This window comes from Octopus bimaculoides, chromosome 1 (genome assembly GCF_001194135.2).
Source record: "Octopus bimaculoides isolate UCB-OBI-ISO-001 chromosome 1, ASM119413v2, whole genome shotgun sequence".
NCBI classification, from domain to species: domain Eukaryota; kingdom Metazoa; phylum Mollusca; class Cephalopoda; order Octopoda; family Octopodidae; genus Octopus; species Octopus bimaculoides.
Window position 1 is genome coordinate 55,671,788 of NC_068981.1, and position 12,527 is coordinate 55,684,314.

The 12,527-nt window shown below is 35.7% G+C and overlaps 1 protein-coding gene across 1 annotated transcript in view; it reads left to right on the plus strand.

Annotated features, from left to right (window-relative positions):
• LOC106883883 (zinc finger protein OZF-like) overlaps nucleotides 1-4,305 on the plus strand; it is a 6,322-nt gene extending 2,017 nt beyond the window's left edge. Inside the window, exon 2 of the mRNA XM_014935022.2 lies at nucleotides 1,314-4,305. Coding sequence (XP_014790508.1) covers nucleotides 1,788-3,032 — 1,245 coding nt within the window. The 5' untranslated portion in view covers nucleotides 1,314-1,787 and the 3' untranslated portion in view covers nucleotides 3,033-4,305. The remainder of the gene's footprint in view (nucleotides 1-1,313) is intronic.
• Nucleotides 4,306-12,527: the final 8,222 nt, after the last annotated feature.

The window sequence follows — 12,527 nt, forward strand, 5'->3', positions numbered from 1 at the left end:
CCGGGGGGGGGGCGAAATTTTGAAATTGAGATTTTTGAAAAATATTTTCCAGAATCGGATTCTTCATGGTCTGAAATATAGGATTCCGTAAAAAAACAAAATTTAAAAGGGGGGGGGGGTATACCCAGATTACATATACTCCATCTCCACCATTTATACTATTGTGAATGTGTATAAAAAAATTATATATGTATTATGAATTTTATCGCCTAACATACTGACATCCTTTGGGTTTGAATAGTTAGTTGAGAGTGACTTCGCTGATGCTATGAATCTAAAAGAGCACCCAACAATTCAGTGAAAAAGAACACAATTTACCAAAATAAACAGTAAGAAAATGAGGGGGAAAAATTAAAAAAAGATAGGGATAAAATAACAAGTCGGTAAATAAATAATAAATAAACAAAATAGAGGCACACACATTCCATCGACCAAGAGAGACTTGTGTTCTGTTGAAAAAATTTGAGACTCCAAACCCAAGCATTACATTGAGGTATCAATTATCCATGACACGACTTTAGAACATCCTCTATTTTGAGTTTTAAAAAAGATATTTCAATAGAAAAATTATTTTTGTATTCTAACAGATATTCTAAGATCAATGTCATTTGATAGAATTTTAAATAAAATTAATCCCGATGAAGTGTTCGGATTCGGATTATGTTGGCTTTTTGTGAGCAGGTAGTTCATGTTGAATCCCCGTAAAGACTGAAACTAGTAAGAACGATCCTCACTTTTTGGACACCGGAATCAGAAAGACATTGTGTCTGTGTTAAAAGGGATTATTTTTATAAAGCTTGTCTTATTTTATTTCTGAAAAGCTTCATAGTAGCCTCATCTAATTACTGCAGTATATTCCTTCATCCATGTTATTTTGACCAAGTAGAAAAAGGTAAATTTTGATAATACCGGTAGAAAATACTTTTGTTTTTCTTGCATTTTGCATTACACTTAAACATTTATTTGCATGACATCGAGGAAGTCAGACGGCTAAAGATTGAGCTAAGTGAGATAATCTACATAGCATTCATTTCAGTGTAGATATGTATTTTTTCCTTGAGTAAGGTAGTAAATATAATTTTAGGATATTGTTGTAATGTTCTGTCGAGCTTAACATCGTTTCCAGCCTTCATTCCAAGATCCATAGTTCTAATCCATTTCTACCGCATATATATCATAATGCTATTTATCTGCAAATATCTTCAGAGTCTACCTGGCTATTTTTTCAGTACAAATGGCCGAATCTCATCTCTTATAATTTTTTATGTTAACACTTCTTTCTCTTGTTTGTCATATGTTGTCTTTTATTGCAGGTTATCACTTGATATTGAAATTAAAATATTTCACTAATGACTATCAACATATTTACCAACTTCTGAAGACTAAAAGTAACCTTATGAAGCTGATGTCTGAGAGTTTTTACAACTTTTGGTTAAATTGAAGTGAATTTTTTCTTGGCCTTGATATTACTTGCAAAATTCCTACACTGGTATTTGCTAGAAAATTTTCTTTATAAATGAAATCTGAAGATTTACCATGAAGTTTTATCTGTATTATATATAAGGACTTGAACTTTGATATCTGGATATAACTCATTCATTGGAGGTATTTTAACAATCCTTCAGTTGCTGGTTATTATTTGCAAAATTATTTCCTAATAATTCTAAGTAGAGTCTACCTTAATTTGAAGTATTAGGATAGAATGATATCTTTTTCTTAAGAACCAAGACATCATTAGACTTTAACTGTGACAACACACAGAGAAAATATAGATTAAAAGAGAAGTTATGGATGAGGAAACAAAGACTGGGAATATTGAATCAGACACTGAAAATATTGAATCAGATATTGAGAATATTGAATCAGACACCGAGAATATTGAATCAGACACTGAGAATATTGAATCAGACTCAGAGAATATTGACTCAGACATTGAGAATATTGAATCAGATACTGAGAATATTGAAGCTGACACCAAGAATATCGAATCAGACACCGAAAATATTGAAGCTGACACCAAGAATATCAAATCAGACACCGAAAATATTGAAGCTGACACCAAGAACGTCGAAGCAAAGACTGAGAATATTGAAGGAGTCACTGAGAAAATTGAAATAAAAACTGAGAATATTGAAGTGAAAACTGAGAATATTGATACATTTAATCAAGCAGGAAAAAATACAGAAGTGAAATCACGTACATGTGAAGTATGTGGGAAGTTATTTACTACAAGCAATTTATTATCTTCCCATAAATGTCAAGGTAAAAGTCTACACCACTGTTATATCTGTGGTAAAATTTTCTCTCAACATAGTCATTTGTCACGACATGTGCGTATCCACACAGGAGAAAGACCATACCATTGTGATATCTGTGGTAAATCATTCTCAGATAGTAGTACTTTACACACCCACAAACGTATTCACACAGGAGAGAAACGGTACCACTGTGAATTCTGTGGTAAAAGCTTTTCTGGAAATACTGGTTTGTCTTCTCACAGACGTACACACACAGGAGAAAGACCATACAAATGTGATGTCTGTGATAAGGCATTTTTTACAAGGGCTTATTTGACTCGACACACACGTATTCATACAGGAGCAAAACCATACTTTTGTGAATTTTGTGGTAAATCATTTGCAGATAGAAACACGGTAATTTCCCACAAACGTATCCATACCCAGGAGAAACCATTCCCCTGTGACGTTTGTGGTAAAACATTCTCTGAAAGTAGTAATTTGTCTTGTCACAAACGTATTCACACAGGAGAAAGACCATATCAATGTGATATCTGTGATAAAGCATTTTTTACTAAAAGTCATTTGTCAGGTCACATTCGTATTCATAAAGGAGAACGTCCATACCAATGTGATATCTGTGATAAGGCATTCTCTCAAACTTCTCATTTATCTCGACACAAACGTATTCATACAAGAGGGAAACTGTATCCCTGTGATATTTGTAGTGAAGCGTTTTCTACAAATGAACATTTAATTCAACATCAACATATTCACATGGGAATGAATATGTAGCCATATGGTAATAGATTTTATCCAAATAGCAATATATTTTATAAATGAATTTGTTTTTATTATATTTCAACACACTACTATCAATGTTATACTGTTTTATTCGCTGCCAATAGCTTATTGGAAATTCCACTGTATCTTTTATATGCACTGAATACTTGATCAGCTGAACATTTCATATATCCATTACTGCTAAGCATTCCTGTAGAGTATCTGAGTTAATGATTCTCACCCTGTTGACCAGAATACACTTACACTTTTCATGTCTTCTATATTTTTGTGTGTGTGCATGGAGCAGAAGCATTGTCCTACATGTGATCAGTACTCTGAGCTTTGTAAAGGCTCTACTACTGACTAGGACTGAAATATTTATCGACACTAAAGGTTTTGGAGGTGGAATTACCATGAGTGTTTCCTTAGAAATTTTGAGTCCTCTCATTTGTAGGTGTTTTGTTCTTGATTAAATATGAAAAGTACTACTGTTTCTTTGATATGCATAGTGACTGTACTTTTGTCCCATTGAATGTACTGTGTCATGTTCCCATTGAAAATCTTCTCAAGATCTATGACAAGGGCAAAAATCAGTCTTTACTTCATACCCATATGACAAATATGTCATCAGGTGACTGGCTAACTTTCTGAAAGTTGTGTTGCAAATGGTAAGCTTTTTTTCATTAGAGGAATACAGGAACTTTAACATTTTATTTTTTTTATCATGCTCAGAACCTGCATCTTCATCAATGTGTCATCCTACTAGTGTTGTTACCTGACATAACCGTTGAAATTATCCTCTATGAAGATGATGTCAATGATATCGGTTTTCATCTAGCTTGAACAAAAGTTTCACTGAACTTATCCTTCTACTTGTCTATTAATCCTATTGGTGAGACTTAATCACAAATCATAGATGTTTTGATGTTGTAAAATATATATTTGAAATACTTATTATGTTATCTTATATAAATATATACAGAAAAGAAATTATATCTGATGATATATATGATCATACAAATATTCACAAGTTATACTTGTTTGTTGGTATCCCATGATATGTATGATAATACTTTCAATCCTGATTTGAGCAACATAAAGCAATCTCCAAATTACAACAAATTAATATTTAAGTAAGCTATAAGAGAACACCTGCTGGATGACAATGTACCTTCTAGAACATTCCAATAGTTAACCCATGCTATTTGTGTAACTGTTACTATATATGAGAAAATGCATAGAACCATAAAAGATATCTTATTAAAATAAAACTTTGAAATATTAATTTGTGTTGTTTGTTTGTGAAGTATATCCAGATGCAATCCATAATAAAAGATTTATTAAGATAGTACATTTGTGCAGTGATTGTGATTGTTCAGTTTGCTCCTAGATTTTACTGAAGAAACTATATGTTAATATACACAGAGCTGTTATTAATATCATTGAGAAACTCATTATGCATGCATAATAATTATACAAAGCTTATGTTAACATACTCAGAAATTATAAATTTATATTCAATGTCAATCACTGAAGGAAACCCAGGAAGACATGGGATAAAGTGGTGAGGACTGATCTCAGGACGTTGGGCCTCATAGAGCAAATGACAGTGGGCTAAGATGTCTGGCAATATGAGGTTCTTGAAAAACCTACCCATGTCAACGAAACATTTCTAAAAGCACTGTGTTCCACTCACATATAAGAATAAAACTTTTCACACTCTCTGCCCCAACAAACCAAATTACATCTTTTCCTCATATCTCTTTCATGCACTATGCTTATCTCTCTCCCCGATCCTGTCCTCACTGCTTTGCCCACTGTATGTTTGCTATCCCATAGTCCCCCATTCCCTACTCAGCACTTCTTTGACAATACCCTGCCACTTATAACCTCCATACCTTGAGGGTATGCCCTGGTACTTTTCACCATCTATCTCTCTCTTCCTTTACCATCCCATTTACGTTCTAATCCCTATTCCAAGTGAGTATGCACAGGCACTTTGCTACCATCTCTCTCCTGCACTCTTGCTGTCTTCCATTCTTTCTCTTTCCCTCTGGCTGGTTAACTATATATCTCCTTTACAGCACCACACCTCTTTCTGTCCTCATTCTTGATCACTCTCTCTCTCTCTTTCTCTCTCTCTCTTTCTCTCTCTCTCTCTGTCTGGGTAACCATGTACCTCCTCTACAGCAAGACACTTGTTTCTGTCTCACTCTAACTTTTCATCATCTGACACAAGACCACCTCTTCCAATGCCCCCTCTCCTCTCAAAAGATATTCATCCTGCAAGTTACTTGGTGATCTTGTCAGTGATGGTGCCATGTGAAAAGCATCCAGTCTACACTATAAAGTGGTTGGTGTTTGGAAGGGCATCCAGCTGTAAAAGCCATGTCAAAACACCACCTGTGCTGGTACCACATAAAAAGCACTGGGTCCATTCTGTGAGGTGGTTGCTGTTAGGAAGGGCATCCAGCCATAAAAACCATGCCAAACCAGCACTTGTCAAACCATCCAACCCATGCCAGCATGGATGGCGGATGTTATACAAACATGATGATAATGATTCAATACATTAATAGTGTTTAAGTGTACTTATTTTTCAAATTGATCTTTGCCAATGACCTTATGTTGCTCTTCAGTATTTTGTGATTTCAGCAAAAGTGAATGTGAATGAACAACATACACACCGTAGTACTTCTGAAATGTGTTTAGATATATATTATTAAAAACTGTCGTGGTTGGATGACTTTGCTGACAAGCACTCAAGCAATTTACATACTGTTACCTGAAATGCATTGAGTTCAATACCTAGATAGCTTCGAACAAAAATCCAGTTTAATTAGAGTGATATTGTTTACTAGTAAAGTTGAGAGTATTGTTGGTCCTGAATGCTGGATTAACCTTTTAAATTTAACTAAATGGATAAAATGCATAGTCAGGCTGCTTCACAATATCTTAATAGAAAAAGCCTTTGTCATTTTTTGTAATAATTGTATGTTAACAAATAAGAAACTAAATTTGCACTTGTCCAAACTTTCATATACTTCCTTATGATTTCAAAATTTTTTACCATCAAGAATAGATAAAGGCTTGTAACACCTAGTACTTAGAACTCATCTAAGATGCTGAGAAACATTTAGAAACATTTACCATAGACGAACAGTAGAACTACATGCTCAAGAAGAAAAGATTGTCAACATTGCAATGAAAAAGAAAGGATCAGAGGGTAAAGAAAAGCTGCAGTGATGGATTTACAGTATTCAGTGAAGGACGCAACTTAGCAGACACTGGGTTGTCTACTTCAACTGTTTTAAAGCTTATATATGCATGTACAGAAACAGGTGTGACCATGTGGTGAGAAACTTGCTGTCCAGTTAGTGCCACTGCATGGTACTTTGGGCTAGTCTTTTCTACTGTAACCCTGAGCTAACCAAAGCCTTATGAGTAGATTTGGTAGATGGAAACTATAAGAAGTCTGTCATATATGTGTATATATATCATCATCATCATCGTTTAATGTCCACTTTCCATGCTAGCATGGGTTGGACGATTTGACTGAGGACTGGTGAACCAGATGGCTGCACCAGGCTCCAATCTGATCAGGCAGAGTTTCTACAGCTGGTTGCCCTTCCTAACGCCAACCACTCCGAGAGTGTAGTGGTTCGATTTCGATTTCACTTGCGTCAACAGGTCTTTGCAAGCAGAGTTTAGTGTCCAATGAAGGAAAGGTATGCATAAGTGGGCTGGCTACACCCCTGGCAGAGGCCTTGGATTTTTGTCTCACTTGGCTTGCTGGATCTTCTCACGCACTGCATATTTCCAAAGGTCTCGGTCAATAGTCATTGCCTTGGTGAGGCCCAATGTTCGTAGGTCGTGCCTCACCACCTCATCCCAGGTCTTCCTGGGTCTACCTCTTCCACAGGTTCCCTCAACTGCTAGGGTGTGGCACTTTTTCATGCAGCTATTCTCAACCATTCTCGCCACATGACCATACCAGCGCAATCGTCTCCCTTGCACACCACAACTGATGCTTCTAAGGTCCAACTTTTCTCTCAAGGTACCTACACTCTGTCGAGCATGCACACTGACATTACACATCCATCGGAGCATACTGGCTTCATTTCTTGCGAGCTTACGCATGTCTTCAGCAGTCATGGTCCATGTTTCACTGCCATGTAGCATGGTTGTTTGTACACATGCGTCATACAGTCTGCTTTTTACTCTGAGCAAGAAGCCCTTTGTCACTAGCAGAGGTAAGAGCTCTCTGAACTTTGCCCAGGCTATTCTTATTCTATCAGCTACACTTTCAGTGCCCTCTCCCCCGCTACTAACTTGGTTACCTAGACAATGGAGGTTATCAACTACTTCTAGTTTTTCTCCCTGGAATATGACAGGAGTTGTTCTCTGCACATTTTCAGTATTTATTGCTCCTGAGCATCTGCTACATACAAAAACTATCTTCCTAGTTAGCCTTCTTTGATATTCCTGCACCTCTTATGTGTCCATAGCTTACACTTATAGAGTTTCTACCTATGTCTTTTCTACAGATTGAGCAGGGCCATCTATCTGAAGGGGTTTGTGTTTTGTCTACCTTCCTACTTATTAGGACTTTGGTTTTAGCTAGGTTGACTCTAAGGCCCTTCGATTCTAGTCCTTGCTTCCACACCTGAAACTTCTGTAGTTCTGATAGTGACTCAGCAATTAGTGCAAGGTCATCAGCATAGAGGAGCTTCCAGGGGCATCCTGTCTTGAATTCCTGTGCCTGGCAATGCCTGGCAATTACTGTATCCTTTGTTTCCAACCTTCCATGAAAGTATTTCTGGTCCTGGGGAAATATTGCCTTTCTTGGAAACAAGAAGGGAACTTGAAATCTACTTAAAGTTCATTCAACCCATGTGATCATTGCAAAGTGGATGTTAAAATGATGATGTATGAACTGAAAAAATGAAACTTTGTCATGTCAAATACAACAGCTAATTTTTCTGTCTCCTGTAATATTCAATGTTTGGGCATTGCTGCATTCCTTTGCTGGAATATATATGTGTGTGTGTTTGTTTGAAAACTATTTACATCAAATTATGTACCAAAAATGAGAATTTCATTTTACTAACATGAAGCAATTCTAAAAACAAATTGACCCAAACAATGGGCTAAATTGATTATTCTGTTATAAAAGGTTGACTAGATTGGCCTTTAGCAATGTCTTTATTGACTATTAATACATGTATTCTCTTGATAATAGAGGAAGTCTTTCATAAGAATTAACAACAACTTTGGGTACGCTTTTGAATTCCATATGTCTAACCCATGTGGATATGCTTACAAAATCAAAGAACAACACAGCACCCATGACTTTTGGAAACATTTTTTCATCATCATTATCAACAACAAGCAATCTATTTGAGATCCCAGTATTTTTTTTTTTTTTCACAGCTTGTCAAAATATTTTTTGGTTGCTTTTATGTCTTTGAATACAGTATTGAACCCCTACTTGCATAGGAAGCAATTCACTTCTTATCTCACCGAGATTTTATACTTGCTGTTACTAAGTTACACTGTGATGTTTGCTATGTTGATCTTTAGATCTTTCAAGTTTAGAATATTTTCTGCTGTTAAAAACCAGGTCATTACACAGTTAACCTGTGATCTGGTGAGCAGACTTCTGATAAGACATACATCTATGACTATGCCATCTCCTTTTCAGATTTAGGCTGACCTATGGTAGAAGAGGAAAACCAAGGAAACTATTCATCTGTGAGCTAGTGCTTATAATGATTTGCTGAATAAGTCATTGTCAATCAATCAAATTACTTTCCTATAGATGTGGTGTAGGACGTTTGCCTGTATAGCAGCACTGTCTCATACATGTGAGGCATACAACTATGTGTATCTTACTTGAGCCTGTAGAGAGTTAGCAGCTGATGAGGAGTAAAGTATTTACTTATTACAAAGAAGAATCCTAATCTCTGTGATGTGATGTATATTATTTTTGTTGGGTAGCCATAAGTGATCATCAAGATCACACAGGCACATCAACAGGCTGGAAAGCTACATTAAATATTAGACTGAGAGAAATAACTGATATGGGCCTTTATAGTATGCTGTGTGTGAAAAACTCTCAATTGCAATTTCTTTTAGATAGGAAAAGAAACCAAAAAGCTAGTAGTATTGTTAGTGACTCTCAAAGAATTTTTTCAAATTATATTGGCCAACAATTATTCGTTACTCGGCACTTTTTGGTTATCTCACCCCCATAAAAAAAATTGGGTTATCTCTTCACTAAAAAATTGAGTTTATGTAGTGACAAGAGATTGGATTAAAAGAGATCTTTTTGATTCAATACTTCAACACATTGTTGACATTTGGCCTCCTCAATAAGCATAGTATGATTTGTTATAAAAATGTTATCAGATTCAATAAGATGTTTAATTTTTTTAGTTTTCATGTTTTTCAATTTTTTCAGTTTTTTTTTGTTTTATTGAGGGTTAAACAATTTTTTAGTTGAGGGAGATAACCAAAAGTAACGATATTTCTCGTAAAACTAGGGGAGATAACCCAATTTTTTTTAATGGGGGTGAGACAACCAAAAAGTATCTGTTACTCTTTAGAAATATGTCAGCAGTTCAGTCTTTGAGTTTCCTATATCATGTTGATATCTAATAAACCAAAACATGTCCATAGTTGTATCTTGCTCACAAACTTTCCCCAAGGCATGCAAATTAGCTTGGAGAGAATTCTTTAAATTTTTCGTTTCTTTTCTCATTAAAAACCACGGTGTTTATTCTTCTTATTATTATTTTTCTATACAGCATTCATTACATCGCCCATTAATCTATTTAATAAATAAACTGAAAGCTGGTTGCATTACATAATTCCCATAAGCAAAGTTAGTTGACCGGAACAAAGTGTTAAAATCATGTACCTGAATGTTTGGGGTAGCTGGTACCTGATTACATTGACCCCAGCTAGTTCTTATTTCATCAACACTGAAAGGATGTAAGGCAACATCAACCATAATACATTCTGTTGTCTGCCAAACATATCAAAGAACCTGCAGAACTCATTAATAGGTGGGGGGGGGGTTTGTTTCTTTTTTTTTTGGCATTCAAAATATTTGACAAATTATTAAGATTAAATTGAAAAAAATATATTCCAATGTGAGGTAAAGACTGAGTAGAATCCTTGTTTCACCCGTGCGAAAAGTCTACTGGTGCTTGTAGTATCATGTGTGTGTGGGGGGAAGGGGTATAGGATTTAATGTTTCAGTAGTGTTCACTAAATAGGTGTGCAGATAGTCTCTTACAGTTGTTTCAATGAAGACAAGGAAAGCCCCTGGCCCACTGGGAGTCACTACTGAGATGCTTAAAATATCTGGTGGAATAGGATATGGTCTTGTCACCCATATAGGTAATCAGGTTATTCAGAAAGGTGTCATCGCCAATGACTGGTGTAGCTGCATTTTACTCAGATGTTACAAAGGTAAGGGAGATGCCTTAGATAGAAGTAATTACATGAAGTTGCTTGACCAGGTCATGAAAGTTACAGTACACTTGTATCCTGAAAACAAAGAGGCATGGAATTGCTATTATAAAAGGCTGCTAAATGTAGAGAATGAATGGAAAAAAGAGAGTCTTCCTAATGTGAATCCAATAGAAAGTTTAGCCACTCTAGTTGACAGCAATATGATAAACAAAGTAATAAAAAAATAATAGTTTCAAATTGGGCACAAGACAAGCAAATTTGGGGAGGAGGGGTAAGTTGATTACATCGACTCCAGTCCTCAACTGGTATTTATTTCATTGACTCCAAAAGGATGAAAGTGAAATTTGAACCTAGAATGTAAGGAGGGACAAAATGCTGCTAAGCATTTTGCCCAGCTTACTGCCTTAAAAGCAATTAACAATATTAAGATAAAGTAAGCCCTTTGTTCATCAGGAATTACTGCTGAGATACTTAAAATATCTGGTGGAATGGAATATAGCCTAGTCACCTTTATAATATTCATTTGGAACAGCATTAGATTAAAATAACAATGTCTAACAATCCACCAACAAAATCCTGAGCAAGCTCTGGTTTTTAACTTTTTCTTTTTTCTCTCTTTATTCTCTATTTGGCTTCTCTTTCTTTTCTTCCCTCTCTCTTTTCTCTTGTTTCTTAATCCTTTTTCTTTCTCTGCCAATTACTTTCTTTCTATTTCTCTGTCAAAATACTTATAAAATGCTTTACCATATACCCAACTCCTGAGATTATATACTCTGCAACATAAAGTAATAAAGAGTTCCCTGCTAATCCATTCTGTATTAGATGTACTGAGTGCATTTGGATGCTTTATCCTTTCTGGTTAAGCATCTAAATGCACTTGGAACATCCAATAAAGGATTCCAAACAGCCATAATGGTCAAACATATGTAGGAATTAGTAATATAAATGTGTTTGTCATAATTTTTCCTATATTTGTTCTGTATTTCTTACCACTAAGTATAGTAGTTGTGTTATCACTATATACTGGAAGCAGACAGAGCTATGAAAATCTATGTGGAGCTCTAAACTTATGAGGAGCAATTGTACATCTATCTGTACGCACAATACCCTATATATATAATATTTTTAGCTCTAAGTCTGAAGTCACTAACTATTAACCTATGTTAGTGGAACATTCTTTGCCAGGGAAGAACTTTGCATTCACAAGCAGCTACCTACTTTGGTGAGAATAGTCAGTTTGGTTTTTGTGCTCACCAGGGTGATAAGTGATCAAGTGTCTGATAGGTTTTTGAAGTTAGTCTTGCAGATCAACAAGTTATTTGCATCTCAGAATTCGTTTGTGTCATTGTCATCTGCCCTTGAAGTAATATGCATTCTGATGAAAGTCCTTTTGCTATCTGCCTACCCAGCTTCAGGAGCATATACCAAGATATATGTTACTGTTGTATAAGCTAATTCTAGTCTTAGCTTAACAATCCTATCACACACTCTGACTACTTGATCTTTGTATTCTGCCCATTCCATTGCCAAGAATATGCATACACCACCCATGCTCTCACTGCTACTTTTCCAGAAGAGTTTGTACCTTTTCTCCTTGCCTGTAAGGTTCCCCTCCATCTTATCTCTTGCACACAGGACACATCTTCATGCCTCTGCTCTTGCATTTCAGTGATCTCACTGGACCAGCCTTTCATTGTGACTTTCGTTCTCCTGGTCTTCTGATATTATTTAACCCAAATAACCTTGGCTCATCTTAAAGTATCTTCCCTGAAATATAGTAGCCCATCCAGTTAGTGACTAATTGCTCATATGGCTCTTCATAATTATATGAATACAGGATCAGGAAAGCAAGATCCACTCATGTTATTCATCAATGGTTTTTCCACTTAGCTCATTTTTATTCTAATGCAAAGTTGTAGTAGCTATATGCAAAACTATCAGTAAAATGTTGGGTAAAAGTGGCTGGTGTCAATTATTGCTGAAGTAGGTTAGGAAACTAAAATAAAAGCAACAATACAAAGCATC